At 38.9% G+C, this 16,155-nt stretch overlaps 1 protein-coding gene across 5 annotated transcripts in view; it reads right to left on the bottom strand.

Annotated features, from left to right (window-relative positions):
- Positions 1–5,611: 5,611 nt before the first annotated feature.
- Aim2 (absent in melanoma 2) overlaps positions 5,612–16,155 on the bottom strand; it is a 74,742-nt gene continuing 64,198 nt past the window's right edge. For all 5 annotated transcript variants that reach the window (XM_027950757.3, XM_071618268.1, XM_027950756.2 and 2 more), the window contains 5 exons: positions 15,126–15,407; positions 10,773–10,924; positions 8,074–8,499; positions 6,607–6,795; positions 5,612–5,984 (listed from right to left, as the gene is read on the bottom strand). In XM_027950757.3, coding sequence (XP_027806558.1) covers positions 5,964–5,984; positions 6,607–6,795; positions 8,074–8,499; positions 10,773–10,924; positions 15,126–15,387 — 1,050 coding nt within the window. In that variant the 5' untranslated portion in view covers positions 15,388–15,407 and the 3' untranslated portion in view covers positions 5,612–5,963. The remainder of the gene's footprint in view (positions 5,985–6,606; positions 6,796–8,073; positions 8,500–10,772; positions 10,925–15,125; positions 15,408–16,155) is intronic.

The raw sequence follows: 16,155 nt of genomic DNA, 5'->3' as shown, positions 1-16,155 counted from the left end.
CAGAGCTGCTGCTAGTGCATGTGGGCCAAAGAGGTCAGGACAGCTCACAGAGATGCTAATCTGCAACCATAGACATCTGACAGATTGGGTGGTTTTAAGGTATCCAAGAAACAGAGAAATGTCATTGTGAAGATCTCTGGAGTATCCCAGTATGACAATGATTGGAAAAGACACACCCAACTGCCTGCCTCCGTTTTCTCCACTGTTAAAATAGGGCTAATGACAGAATTAACATAATAGTTATGGCTGGCCTGGATATTAAGTGAAGACATTCTAGATAAAGTACTTGCAATTAGCTACCATCTATCAAACAATTAAGAAAGCCATTGTAATTAGTTTGTAACTTGCATTTATTTAGTAATTGTCTTAGAAATCTTTTTGTATCAAAACATGTCAATCTAAATCATACTTCTAAACTATTTTTAATAACAAATTTATCATAATTTATTGAACTGTTGTTGATCCCTCCAGGTATTTTGTACAATTTCAGGGGCTGAAGGCTCAGTGGTACAGTGCTTTCCTACCGCAGGTTAGTCCCTGGATTCCATCCAAAACACACACACACACACACACACACACATATATACACACCCACACCCACATACACACACACACAATTATTTAATGCCCATTAACCAACAGATTAGATCTATAAGTAGAATTTCTAAATCAAATAATAGTAGAATAAATGCAAATGTATAAAATGTATCAATTAATACTTCTGAAGACATTGTTTTTAGTAATTACAAATCATTGACACATTCACAAACCTAGGAATCATTAACCTTATGGATTAGGATTAGTCATTGTTTTAAACATCCTGATCTAGTCTTTGTGAGTCTTTTAGTTTCATCTTATTTATTATTAAGCAATGGGAACTTATTTCAGAGAAATATTTATAGAAACAACCAAATGAATATTTAAAAGTCCACCATTCTATCTTCCAACTTGATGTGTATTTCCTGTTAATTATTATATAAAATGTACACAGTAACACTAACTATAATTAATGGAAATTCCTGTGAGATTTTCTAAATGCATATAATCATAAACCACCAAGATACAGAATAGTCCATTCCAACAAAAGCTAAGATCTACTTTAACTTTTCCTCCAAGTTCAAACTCCAGGCAACTTCTGACTTAGAGTTTACTTACATTTATAACTTTTCCAGAATATCTTAAAATGGAATCCAAAAGAACATAAAATTTTGAATCTGGCTTCTTTCACTTACTAAAATACATTTAATATTTATCCCATGGAGTTGTGTTTGACATTGATTTATTCCTTTTTATTGCTGAATACAGTTAAATAGTGTGAATTGATACAAGTTCATTTATCCATTTCTCAGGTGAGGGTCAATGGTCTCTAAATTTTTTTTTGCATAATTACACATTAAACTTCCATAAATATTCACATGCAGATTTTTGTCTGAACATACATTATCATTTCATGTACGGAAAAAACTTACAGTGAAATTGCTGTGTCCTATTTTAAGTGCACGTTTAAGTTTGTAAGGAATTGTCAAACTATTCTCTAAAGTGACTATAACATTTTCTATTTCCTCCAACAATATGTGAGAGTTTCAGATCCATTTCATCCCCCCTCAGAGCTTAGCATTGTAGATGTCCATTAGCCTCTTAAAAACTCTTTTGTAAAGTGGTTGTACCACTTGTCAACCCCACCAGATTTTAGGACAATTCCAGATCTGCCATATCCTTGTCAGCAGTTGCTGAGATCAATTTAAATTTTAATCATTCTAATAAGTGTACAGTGGCATCTCACTTTAATCTCTTACTTTTAATTTGTATCTCTCTAAAGATGAATTAGATTGAGCATCTTTTTATGTGTCTGCCATTCACGTATCATGTCTTGCCCATTAAAAAATGTAGCTGGTTTTTCGTCATATTGAATTTTTTGAGAGGTCTTTATAGATTCTACATGCAAAGTTTTGAGGAACTACATGACTAACAAATATTCAACCCTAATCTATGGTTTGCCTTCCAATGTGTTTAATGATATTTTTTGAAGATTAATTCTTCATTTTGATAAAGTTCACATTGTTAAAAATAGTCCTTGTGTATTGTGCTTTTGGTGTCAAATATTAAAAAGTTTGTTTAAATCAATGTCAGAGTTTTGTCTTGTGTTCTGAAAATTTTAGTTTTAGGTTTTTACCTTTTAAGCTAATGATCTATTTTTAGTTAATTTTATATTGAAAGTGAGGTATTGATAAGATAATTTTTAACAGGGATATCAAATTGTTACAGTACTATTTTGGGAAAAAATATCCTCTCTCCATGGCTATGTTTTTGTACTTTTGTAGGAAATTCAACGGATTGTAGGAGTGAAGGTCTACTTCATCTTTCATTGTTCTATATGCCTGTCATTCCTCCAACATTATAGTCATTTTATTATTTAAATATCTCTTTCAATACTTTTAGACATTGTCTTAAGATTCTCAATATACATCTTTAATTATAAATCCAATGTCAAATAATATTATGTTGTTCACATTGTATAAGGGCCTTGTAATAGTATGCTGCTAATTCTTCCCACTCCCATTTTGTGCTATTCTTGCCATTTATTGTACTTTTAGATATTCTATAAATACACTGTACATTGCTAGTATCTTTGTTTGAGACCAGGAATTAGCAAACTATGACTCATTGTCCAGGTCTGGCTCATTGCCTGTTTTTGAACAGCCTAAAAGCTAGTTTATTTTTTAATTTTAAATGTTTGTAAAAGATCAAAAGGATAATACTGCGTGACATAGAAAATTATATAAATTTCAAACATCAGAGTCTATAAATAAAGTTTTATTGGAAAACAGATATGCTCATTTATTTAAATATTACCTATGGCTTTGTAGTCTGTGCAGACCTAAGCAGCTGTAGCAAAGGCCATGTGTCCTGCACAGCCTAATAGACATAAAAGGTCAAGCCCTGCTTTTTGAACATCAATCTTCTTTTAGGGCACTTAAAAATAACAATAAGTGAATTCTTATATTCATTACAGTTATGCCAGTGTATTTTGTCAGTGAATTTCCATTATGTAGATCCAATTTTCTATATTACACTCATTTTCCTAAAACTCCTCACATTTTTTTTTATTTTCACTATAAATAAGTGATATATTTGTCTGAAAAATCTCTTCTATTTGCATGTTTTAATACTTTACGGGAATTATAATTCTTGTTTGACTGAACTTTAAAGATGTTGATCCATAATTTTTTGGCTTACCTATTTGCAGATAATAAGTCTGCTATAATTTCTACATTTGTTTGTGTTTATATGTGACATTTTTACTGACTCCCTTTAAGGTTTTTGCTTTAGCTGGATGCAGTGGCACATGCCTGTAATCCCAGGGGCTCAGGAGCATGAGGCATGAGGATCCCAAGTTTGAGGCCAGTCTCAGAAACTTACGGAGGCCCTAAGCAACTTAGAAAGACCCTGTCTCAAAAAATAAAAAGGGATAGGGATATGGCTCAGTGGTTAAGCACCCCTGGGTTCAATCCCTGGTACAAAAAAAAAAAAAAAAGAACAGATTTTTACTGTATCTGCCTTTTATGAGTTCAAATATGATATATGCATGATATCTATAACTATATAATGGTTTACTGCTATTTTATGCCATTATTATTATTACTTATTCTGCTTGATGTTCTCTAAGATTCTTGGGTCTGTGCCAATTTTGGTGTCTATTATATAGTTTTGAATGATATTCAACTTTCATCTCATTTCAAATATTGCTTATGCCTCATTTTCTTTCTGTTTTCTTTCTGGGACTCCAAATTCAGGTATCTTAACCTGTGAGATGTTATCCTATGCCATTTGGTTGTCATAATTTGTTTTTTAATTTTCGCCTTTTTATTTTTGTATTCTAATTTGAGTAATTTTTATTGATCTATATTTGGTTCATCAGTTTACTCCTTGGCCACATATAGTCCACTGATGATCCTGCTGAGGGCATTCTGCATCTCTGTAGCTGCTTTTTTTTTTTTTGGATCTTGACATATCATACATTTGAATCATATGGGGTATAATTTCTCATTTTCCCAAGTGTACAGGTTGCAGAATCACATTGGTTATACAGACACGTAAATACATACAGCAATACTAGTGTCTGTTTTATTCTGCTGCCCTTCCTATCCTCCCTTCTCCTCTCCTCCCCTCCCATCACCTTTCTCTACCCAATCTAATGTGATACATTTCTTTTTTTCCCCTCATATCATCATACATGTATTTTGTATAATGATGAGGGTCTCCTTCCATCTTCCGTGAAATTCCCCTTCTCCCTCCCATTCCCTCCTTATTTAGTGGTAGTCTTCTTCTCATGCTCTTCCTCACTACCCCATTCTTTCTCATAGTTTTCATTTTGCTTCTGATATCGTCCTTTGGATGATGTCGTCTCTCCATCGATTTTTAAATACTTTGATAGTTTCAGTACATCTCTCTTGTATCTGGAATTTCTTTTGCGATGACTTTACCATGGATGTTTAGTAATACTAATTGAGAGAGAGGCCATGTTTGCAATTGTTGTTGGTTACACCCCACATGAGGAAAATTCTTCTAGAGCTATGCCATGTCAGTGTCTCAATACCTCTATCAGTATCAGCTTCATGTCTTCCTTTACAACCAAACCTAAGGAAATTTCTCTTTACATGCCCTTAGTCACTCCCCTAGCAGTTAGCTCTAGTTACCTGTGATCTGATGATTTTACCTGGTGATAAATTGCACGCATATTCACTATGATGGTGAGCAGTCTATTGCCTGTTCAGCCTGTCTTTGGCAGGCACTGTGTCTTTGAATCTTAGGGGTAGGATTTTTTTCTCTAATTCTAAATGTTCTCCAGATGTTGGACCTTGAATACTCTGGACCTAGAATGTATTTCTTCCTTTCCTCCAAAAGAACAACTTCTTCCATTTCAAAAAGACTTCTGTGCTCTAAAGATGGCAGAGTTTGCTTTTCTTCCCCAAGAGGTATTTTGTTCTGTATGGAGGGAGCTAGTCAAGGCTTCATGTCTTTCCCTCAATGGCTTATCTTTCCCTCCTCCAGGGCTGTCCCTAATCTTTCTCATGACCATCCTGTGAGATACATGAAGTTCCTGCAAGTGAGTACAAATTCTCAAGATTGCAGTTCCCAGGAGTTCCATACTCTAATGCCAGTCCAACATCAACCTTGATCAACCTCAATTTATTACAGATTTTAGCCAAATTCTTCTATTTGATAGGGTATCTTGAGTCCACTCTCTGCCCGAGGTTGCAAGAATGCTTCTATCTGCTCTCTCCTTGGTAGTATCTTTCTTTAGATTTTTAAAAATTAGATGCTTGCTCTGCAACCTCAACTTTCTTGTGGATTCAGAGAACCTTGTGATGTTTCAGAATATCTGGACTTATCTTTGTTGTTGTAAAAGTGGGAATAATGCCTTCTCCAAATGTCTACATATTCAGTGGAAGCAGAGTCCTTTTTAGTAATTATGAAATTGTATTTCTCAAATCATTAGTAAAGTTGACAATCTTCATGTTTATGAGCCTTTCATATTTGTTCTTTTGAATTTGATAATTTACGTATTTAGTTTATATATACTTAACTCATATTGACAGACACAATTACATATAGTGAAAAATTCTTATTAATAATTTTATTCATTCAGCAGATATTTATTGAACAACAGCAATATCCTTGAGTATACATATATATACATGGCAGAATCCCATCCCTTCCCCAAACCAAACCAGGACTCTAATTAATGAGAAAATAACTTTTATGATGATGATATGTTGATATTTTGGAGTTGTTTATCCAGCGGTCATCACATCTTCACTAATTTGATGTGGGAAGGAGCCTGTGAACTGGTGCCCCCAGGTAGCTCACAATCTGGTCGAAGAGTATATATCAGGGATTCTTCAATTAAATGTCGCTTAGACAAACTGAGTTCAATTGATCCTTTTTGTTTATTTATTTCTTTATTTTTTGGCCTTAACAACCTGGATGGAAAAACATTAAATAGATTGATATGCAGCTGATCAGTTACCCCTCTTCTGTTCCCAGTGACTATGTCCTCCTGACATGGACCTTTCTTGTACGATCTCCCTCCCTCCCTCCTAATACATTATTCGTTCCTGGACTGCTCTCCTGATGTGCATCTGCTCTGAAACACACAATTCTACTCAACAAGGGCATGCGTGCAGTTTTGTCAAGGCTGCAGCCCAATTCTTACAAAGACAGACAGCAGTTAGCCGAGCCACAGAGAAGGGAGCAAAGTGGAGTCAGTCCAACCTCTGGTAGATGCAGGGATGGTTGGACTGACTCAGAAATCTGTCTTCAAGGTGTTTACGGTCTGTGACTCCTTCTATCTGCATTTGCCAGGATGATCTGTACAACTCTGGGCAAGCTGTCTGCATGGTGTTATCAAGGAACTCTGTGTGGACCTCTGTGAGAACTAGGGTGTCTCTTCCTTGCGAAGCCCAGGACTTTTTAATTGTGTCTGAAATGTGCATTTTCTGGGAGGGAGGTTCCTCCGTTCTGTGAGATGCAGACATGCTACGTATCATGACCTTCCTGTTCAATACCACCCATTCAGCTGACTTTCCTTAAAGTTGTTCCTACCGTAATGAAGCTGTGAACTCCAGATTTCAGCTGTAACTTTTCTCCACTTTTTGACAGTTCGAAGAAGGTAAGTCTAAGCTTATCTCCTTCCTCACAGTTTACTTGGTTCTGTTTTTTGAACACCAATACTTCCATGCTCCCTGTGTTGTCACTGACGTCAAACAGTACATGATCCTTTTTTTCTGTTTTCTGTAAAAAGAAAACCAGGACCCAGTATGATAAGCTGATTAAGGGATGCCATATTAATCAGATACCAGACATGCCAGAAGCATCTGGCAGAAAGAAATGTACGGGAAAATTTCAGCTTCACTTTCAGTTGGTTTACATCTAACTGATGTAACAAGTTCAGACATGGGAGGCAGCCATGACTCAATGGAGCATGTTGCCCCTGAACCCGTTTTTCTAGTCCAAAGCCCTCTTCATTGGGGGGGGGGCGGGCAAGGATGACTCCCAGAGGAAAAACTAATGAGTGGAAAGTTAGGGCTTCTCCAAGGCCAGTAGCCAGGACAGTAAGGGGAAAGGAAGATCCTGATATTGCAGGGGACTCATTTATGATAGCAAATCCAGGAAAGGCACGAGTCAATGAGGCAGGACCTAGAAAAAGAGTCTAATTAAGAGTAAGAAACCAAGGGCCAGAAATCATCCACAATCAAGTCCAGATGAAAAGGAAATAGGATGTTGACCAGTCACCCAAGAGACTGATAATATTTAGGTATAATCTTATGGGCTAAATGGGTATATAGTAGTGAATGGCTGGCCAGATTAAAAGCCCAAAATTGAGAGAAAGAAAGTGCTTTCCTATCTGAGGTCATTTTGGGCTTGAATTTTCCAGGACAGATTCCTCCTATCAGCTCGTCTGCAGCTCACCCAGGACAGCCGAGGTTGTGCTATGGTCCCTGGATGAGGGGCTATCGCTTCTCTCCTGTGTTTGTTTCTTCAGGTCCTTCCAGAAAAAGTGGCCACACAAGGCGACTTCCCGGAGGCTCAGCACACAATCCTTTATGATTTCTCACTTCTAATACTGCTCTGCACACTCTTCTTTCTATTTTCTTCATTTAGTCAGAATTCTTTAATCCTGCCCTAACTTATGGATCTTCCAGATCAGTGAATCCAGTTTATTGCATTAATATTACTATTAATTAAAATACCAATGGTAATACAAAGCATGAAAATATCCCAAAGGGTAAAAACTATTGTAGCCCTTCTCCAGAGGCAATAAGGATGAAAAGAAGTTGAAACAGGATTATTGAAAACCTCTTGAGAATGAAAATATTTGGGGGAGGGGGTTGCCTATGAGTTTTGGCACATTAACTCTGCAACTCTCTAGAACTTTGGGTTTATTTGTTTAGATTTTTACTAATAGAGAAAAAAATGGAATTGAATAATTTCTAAAGTCCATTTAAAGGTCAGATTAAAGAACACCTTATTCTTACTAATTAATATGTAAAACTATATATAGGAACTTACCTTCTGTATTACAAACAGCCCGTTCACTATTGTCCCAAGGGGCTGAGTCTGAAGCTTATTTATCTTTGGTGTTTCCCCAGCTTTCCTGATAATATGCGGTGGTACATTAATCTCTTGATCAGACTTAGCATCAACTATCAGTGAGGCACTATTCACCTCCAGAAAACCACTGTGCCAACAATATTTTGATATGATAATTGTTCTCTTTGGGGCAAATTTATCTTTTAGCTGCATATTAAAAACTTTTACAAGAAAGAATTCCTTCTCTGTGGCCACAGTAGCATGAAACATCTCTTGCTTTCTTCCATCTTGGGTCTCAAACTCGAAGGGCTTCATTGCTTTCAGCACCATGACTATTATGCGGTCTTTCTGCAACCCTTCTTCTCGAACAGATTCCTGCTGGGCCGTCACCTGCTTCTGCTTAGGCTGAAGACCATGGAAGAAAGATGTGAGCCATGAGTAAAGGGGCACTTGGTGTTAAACCTTAGGAAGCCAGCCCAAGAGAGGGGCAACCACAGGAAGAGATAGAAAGGGGTTAGGAAGAGATTTGAAGTCAGAATTATCTGGATAAGAAAGAGAATGCAAAAGAACGATTTCAAGTCCTGTGTTCAAATGGGCCAGCGGAACAAGCTTTGGAGATAGATTCCCTGAATCTGAATCCTCAGCTTTCTCATCTAAAGGGTGTGTAGAGTGCATCAGATTTATGCAGCATTGCCAAGGCAAAGGGGGTAAATCTGTCCTTGTCTTCTTCTGTTGATTGCATTAGGGCATAAGGTGCCCTTGTGCTCTATCCAATATTGTCCTGAATATTCATTTTACTCTGGTATGAAGGTGAGGGAGCTCAGTGATCTGACAAGTCTCCCCAAATTCCTAGGGATAGTAATAATAAAAGTACACATTAAATTAAATGTGAATAAAGAGAGAGACCTAGAACAGAGATCTTACAAATAAATTACAGGCTAATTAAAAAGGAGAATCAAATCTAACTTTATGAATTAACCCCTAGAAATAATGAATGGTACACTACAGTTTACATTAAAAATGTTATTGTGTTATTTTTAATTATAAAAAATTGAAATCATTTAAATGCCAAAATAAAAGAAGACTGATTGGCACACACCATCTATTTTTGTGTAAGTACACTTCATGATGTTCATACAATAATAAATTCAACTAATGACAGATATGTCTCTCAGAACATATCCCTGTTATTAAACGGCAAAGACTGAACAGTGTTATTTATTTGTACTACAGTAAAATCTTAAGCATTTCAGAAAAGTAGTAATACTGAAAAGAATGTGATCTTTGGATAATAGGATCTTGCTGTTTATAAACTATCACATTGCATTTAAAAAAATATAAATGCCCAAAACAAGGAATTTGATTAAATAAGTATGTATAATCATATCATAGATTACTATGCAAACATTAAAAATGCTTTAGAAGAATAATATGGTAGATGGTTATAATTGATTTAACAAAGGATGAAGTCCAAAACAGAATGTACAATGTTTTTCTTATTGGCAAAATCAACAATTAAATAATACTCACACTCCACAGAAATATTTACCAATATCACATATGTTGTTTTCTAGGTGACATGATCTTAAGTAATTTTATTGTCATGTCTATGGTTTGTGTTTTTTGAAATTAACAGAGATATGAGATTCTTTGTGTCTGTTTTAGAAGCAAATGTTACTTTTAAAAAGCAATATGCTCTCCAAAGCCAAAGGAAAATGTAGGGGGGTGGGGAAGACCCATGTAAGACCAAGTGCAAATGTGTCTAAATTGGATCTCTGGTGGGACCTGGCACATGGGTCCATAAGGGGACCTGAGGGACAGTACCCACAGACTCAGTTTGGACCAGTGCAGGAAAACCTCAGCTTCCCTGAGGTCAAATACGGAATTTCTTGTCTTTGGGTACCTTTAGTTAGGTCTTCCAGACTAAATAATTTTAATGACCAACTTCTGAAATGCACTACTTATATCTTCATATCATTTCCCTGACAACTTCAGAAGTTTCTAGGCCAAACCCAGAGGAAGTGGCTGCTCTGGGCAAAGAGAATGGAATAACATTCCATCAATTTCTATAGCTCACACATCTGTAAAATTACTTGATTCCTACTTCACAGGAGACAAAACTGCACGTTTGGTAGATTTTTGGGTTTTGTTTTTGTTTTCCTTTGAGCACTTTCTTTGTCTTAAATATGCCAGAAATTGAATTTTATTTTTTTAATTTTATCTGGCATTCACCGGTGTATAGTAACTGTTCCTAACTGTCTGTGGGCATCCTCAGCTCCTAAGTGCTCTGTGGGATGGACTGAGACATTTGTCATGAAGGTACTGAACTTGACATTGTCCCCACTCTATTTCTTTTATTTCCTCATGGGCATGAATACTGAAAGCACTCTAAAATATACTCCCTGAAAATGACTGTCTGTCTGAGTTTTCTTCTGATGGGATCCAGTCTAACAAGGGGTTAAAATGTCCAGAGCATGTTAGAGATTAGAAACTCCATAAGTATTTTTGAGTGCAATTTTCTTTTTGTAACCTAGGAACAATTTTCATGTGATAGACTGTCTTTCCTTAATTGCAAGCTGTGAGATAAAGAACAGAGATCCTCGTGTAGGGAAGGACAGGGACAATGACTACAGGGTACTCTCAAAAGGATGAAGGCCACTCTGCTCACTCCATCCTACCTTCACATGAGGAGAGACTGCTGGTGCCAACCGGTGCTGGCCGGCATCATTGCCGCTGACTGCAGAGGCCACAGAACCCACTTCAGTTAGACTTTTCCTTTTTGTCAGAGTTGCTTCTTTGGTCTTTTTATTTCCCATATACTTATCATCAACTGTTAAAAAAAATGTAAAAAAAAAAGGACATATTAAACAGAAGAGGCACAAAGTTGGCTGAGAAATTTAAACAGCATTATCTCTCAAGAACAAAATAAGAAGAATGACCCTAGCAGGAGGGGTGAACAAGAGCTTCCCAGATCCGGCTGGCCTCAAAGAAGTCTGCCTCATAGCCGTCACACCCAAGGAGACTTTTGCAACCACCTGGGAGTGCAGCCAAGACTCCTTCTGGGACCACAGAACTGAGAAAAGTTCCACCGGAAGGAAAGAGGAATGGTCTCACTGTTCCCATGACACCCCTCTCCCGAGGCAGCCCAGCACCACTCAGAATTCCTCTGGACCCCTGTGGTGCTACAATGAGAAAAGAGGTGTGGTGAGCATTTGGTCCCCAGCATCCTGGGAAGTTCTGCAGGAGGCTCACTTAGGTCTTGAGGAACACTGGAGGCACTGGCAGTGATAGACCAACCGGGGGGCCCACTTAGAAAGAAAGAAGGGGGTGGGTATCACAGGGATCAGCACACGGATCTTGGTGGCCCTACGTTCTGGCCAATGGAGGCTCCAAACCAGAGAGAGGTCCCAACAGCATTGTTCTGCAGGAAACATGATCAATAGGTCTGTTGGAGTTTTGTTTTGTTTTTTTGTTTCTTGTTTGGGGTACTGAGGGTTGAACCCAGGGGTGCTCTCTCTCTCTCTCTCTGAACTACATCCCCAGTCCTTTTTATTTTTTTTTTAACTTTGAGATGGGGGTCTCAAAAAGTTGCCCAGGGTGGCCTGGAACTTGCGATTATCCTTCCTCCCCTCCTGAGTGGCGGGGCTTATCAGTGTGTATCAGTGTGTGCCCTGGTGCCCAGCTGCCCGGATGGTTTTCAGTTATCTCACCAGCTTTCCCACCCAGCCATGGTCTTCCCCACAATACAGGTAAGTGCACATGCATGCACACCTGTGGAGGGAAGCTGCCCAACCTCAGACCTCAGCATAATGCTTCCCCAGGCGAAGACGCAAGCCGAATTCCACAGAAACCTCTGCAGGGGAGCATCTGGCCTTGCCAAACACAAGCGGTTGAGCAACTGACCCCACCCACTACCCCGCCTGTGTCCCTGCACATCTGCAGAGGAGAACATCTGGCCTCTCCAGTCCTAGTGGTTAAGAAGTGGTGCCACCCAGCTTTGGAGCACAATTTGAACCTTGCCTGGACCCAGGCAAGGAAGCAAGTCTGAGACCTCATATATCTTTAGAGCATGGCTTACGGCCTTCCCAGTCGGAGTAACCCCAAGCAATCCCAACAACTTTTCCCACTTTCTCAGCCTCAGGACCCAGCCTGCGGCTCTGCCTAAATACAGATTCCAAGCAGCAAAACAGCAGAACCGACCACCAAGAAACCAAAAATCAAAAACACACAAAAAATTTTAGGATATTCAGAAATATGTGGAAATTCTACAACATGCTCCTGAATAAACAACAGCATTTACTTGTTATCTCTCTGCTTTATCACCAGATCTAGAAGGATTCTTGGTGCAGGGTGAATGGATAGACAGGTGGATGGCATGGCAGCTCCTCACAGTGTCACCATCATGCAGCCTTAGGGTCTGGCTTGGGTACCCCAGGTCTAGGGTCAGATTATATTTTACTCAGGTAACTTTGGGCTCTGGTTTTAAAATGACTATATGTATATATATCAAGATGGTTCCATTCAATTATTTAAGGCACCCTCAGGAAGAAGAGGGCATGATAAATCACTGGATGTTGTTCCTGACGGAACTTGAGCAGTTCAAGGCTGAAGTCAAAAGGTCGCTTTGATTTTAAGAGAAAGAATAGTCATCAGGGCTCACAGCAGGATGAGCTGTCTTCTGCTGCAGTAAGTTCTCTGTCACTACATTTCAAACAGCAGGAAGGACTGGACCCTCTGACAGGGAGATCACAGGGGGACCTCTGCCCCAGAAGTTGAACTGACCTTCCCACGGTAAGTGAGTTCCATGAAACTGGTTTCAGAGAGGTGTGTAGATGAAAGTCCCCCTTTCAAAGCAGGCAGTATAGGAGAGAAAAGGGTCAGGAAGGTCGAGGGACTCATGTCCTCCTGCCCCATCACATCAGCCATCTTTCATCTCATACATAGGGACCAAAAAATTTTTGTGAAAAAAACGCATCTGCCCACTACACATCTCTTACATTCTTTAATCGTCAGGTTCACATTTCCAACTATTTGATTTGCCATTTTCAACCTCTAATTTAATCTGACATGACTTTTACAGACTTTGATCATGTACTCTCTAAGCTTCCTTTTATCATGCTTAAGTAACCTCTTAGTCTTCATCTTTCTTCCCCCAAAAGCCTCTCTATCTACTAACTATTGACTCTGAGTCATTAAAGATTCCTTCAGCAAGCCAGGTGCAGTGGTGCATGCCTGTAATCCCAGCTACTCAGAAGGCTGAGGCAGGAGGATCACAAGTTGAGGTCAGCCCCAGCAACTTAGTGAGATCTTGTTTCAAAATTAAAAAGGACTGGTAGAGTGTTCCTGGGTTCAATGCCCATTACCCCCCAACACACAATAACAACAAAAATAATAATACTAATAATCTTTCAAATATCCCATACCTTCCAAGCAGTAGAAGCATGCAGAAGCATGCAGACCCTTGGTGTACATTCAACAAACAAAAAACACTTGACAGAGGATGAAATTTACAAAGAAAAACACAAAACTGATCCCCAAACATAGGAGAGGTAACATGGGGCACAAATAAACCCGGCACATTTAAAGTAGGCCTAAAGACAACTATGGATAGAATTTTGACTTACAAAGGAACTTCATTGATTTCTCACACAGCTTACGAAGCTGCCAGTCATTCCTAGATTTCTAGCCTGGGACCACTTTGGATCATTTTTAGCTAATTGAGGTAATCAAATTTTCAGGATCATTAGAAAAGCAAACTGGAGTAAGGAGTAAAGATTGTGGTTAGAGAAATTTGGAGTTCCCTGAGCCAAAGGGAAGAATGAGGGTTCGCAGGAGGGGAGGGTTCTGTCCTTTTATTATTATTTTGACAGACTCAAAGTTGCTGAGGGTGTAACTAAGTTGCCCAGGGCGACCTCAAAATTGCAATCCTTCTCCTTCAACCTCACAAGTAAGGTGTATTGCAGGTATGTGCCACCATGCCAGGCAAGAGGAATAAATTTTTCATTGGGGTGAGATGGAGGAGATGAAAACATACTAATAGTCTATGTTTGTTCACATTCAAGAAGCAGGGCAATTGGTTTCATGGAGCAACTGTGTGCCATTACTGCCACCTAGTGGCCATATCTAAGAAATACACCTCCAAATTTCAGCAATCCAAGGAAAATAGAAGGCATGGCCGCACAACCAATCCTTTCTCTAAAGTGCCTTAGATAAAAATTCATATCTGTACATTTATATAATCACTTAAATGGGCCTCATTTAGCCTTTATAGAAATCACATATGAGAAGTATGTTATTCATACTGTACACACAAACAAATACTATATTAGAATCTTAAAACTACTACTTTTGTTGTCTTTCATTTTGGAGAGTCTTTGGATGAGATCGTCTTTGGTTGACCTTTTTTTTTTTTCTTAAGTCATTTTGTCAATAAAGCCAGGATGCATCAGTTGTTCTTATGTAACAATCAGGAGCTTAAACGACAAGGAGATATTTCTTAGAGACTGATCAATAGTTCACTGAATAATATAAATCATTTGGGAAATGTATCTTGTCATTGGAGATGAAGAGGAGACAGAATCCCTGGACTAGAAGGACAGGGTCTTTCTTGAAGAAAGACAGGCAGTCTGGGACCCTGGCAGGCTGGCCCAATGTAGAAGCAGCATGTGTGAGGAGAGGCAGAGGTGCCTGATACCCCAGTTTATGGCTTTCCAGGGCTGTAGTGTGCTCCAGTAAAGTGTGAGACCACGTGATAGAGTCTAAAGCACTAACGGCCATTCATCCTGTGTGCTTGGTCACTGCAAGGCAAAGATGGGTAAAGGGAAGATGAGAAAACGGTGAGTGGCCGTCCCGAGGGCTGGAACCAGAGGTGGCAAAGTCATGCTGGGCTGCATTTATGGAATTTCTAAAAAAAGACTTCTAGCAATTATCAGTAAAAGGGGTCAAATGGACATCTGAGCAAGCAAACAAATCCCAATGTGCCCCGGCGTCTTCTCCCTCTGATGCCAGAAAAGGTGAAGAATTCCGTGTACCTTTTGCCTTCTCGTCCTGAAGATTTTTTGCCACGTGCATATAATTCAGCTTCTGGAAGATACGTATGGTCTTAGTCACCGCAGGCACCACACCGGCATTTTGAATCAGCAAGTTGGCTAACTCTGTCCTGTTTGCAGTCTGCAGTTTGCTCTTGGCAATCGTGAATTCATCTGGAATAAAGAACTTGAACCTATCCAGTTCCTCATCAGTGATGTTATCCAGGCCCCTCAGTAACAGCATTTCTCTGTATTTGCTCTCCATCTCCCAACTTTGGGGTCAGCCTATAAGAAACCCCAAACACATAAAGTTACACCACCCAAAGTTGGTTTACATTCAAAATAAGCAAGGTGAATGGTTAATATCTCCTCCTACCCGTCCCCCCACCTCTTTCTTTTTTCTATTTATTTATTTATTGGTGGTATTAGGAATTGGACTCCCAGATTTCTACCACTGAGCTGCATCCCCAGCCCTTTTTATGTCTTATTTTGAGACAGGGTCTCACTAACTTGCTGAGATTGGCCTCAAACTTGCAATCCCTCTGCCTCATCCTCCCCAATCACTGGGATCACAGGTGTGCTTGACCTTACTCGGAGTTACCATCTTTTTAAAGGGAGAGTAAAATGTCTACAGTACAGTAAAGGAGATTTGGGTGAAATAAAAATCATAGCTTATTATAAGCAAGATGCCCACTACTATTGAGAAAGGACATCTTCAGAGGTGGTACAATGAATCTGTAATTCTTAGAGAACAGGATTCACTCTGTAAAGGGAATTTTGAATATACTGACACACAACACAGTGAATTTATTTCAAGCATACAATGTGAAAATCTTGATGTATGCATACAGTAGCTGAAATCCAATTTATTAATTTGTTCTTTCATGGATCACGCTTTTAGTGTCACGTCCAGGAAGTCTTTTCCAAACAAGATCAGAAGACTTTGTCCTATATTTTCCTCTAGAAATTTTATAGTTTGGCCTTTGGGCACTTATATCTACAACCTCTTTTGAATCATTTTGTATATGGTACA

The sequence above is a fragment of the Marmota flaviventris genome, chromosome 10 (genome assembly GCF_047511675.1).
Source record: "Marmota flaviventris isolate mMarFla1 chromosome 10, mMarFla1.hap1, whole genome shotgun sequence".
NCBI lineage: Eukaryota > Metazoa > Chordata > Mammalia > Rodentia > Sciuridae > Marmota > Marmota flaviventris.
Note: the sequence above shows the minus strand (reverse complement) of the source record. Positions and strands in the feature narration are given on the sequence as shown.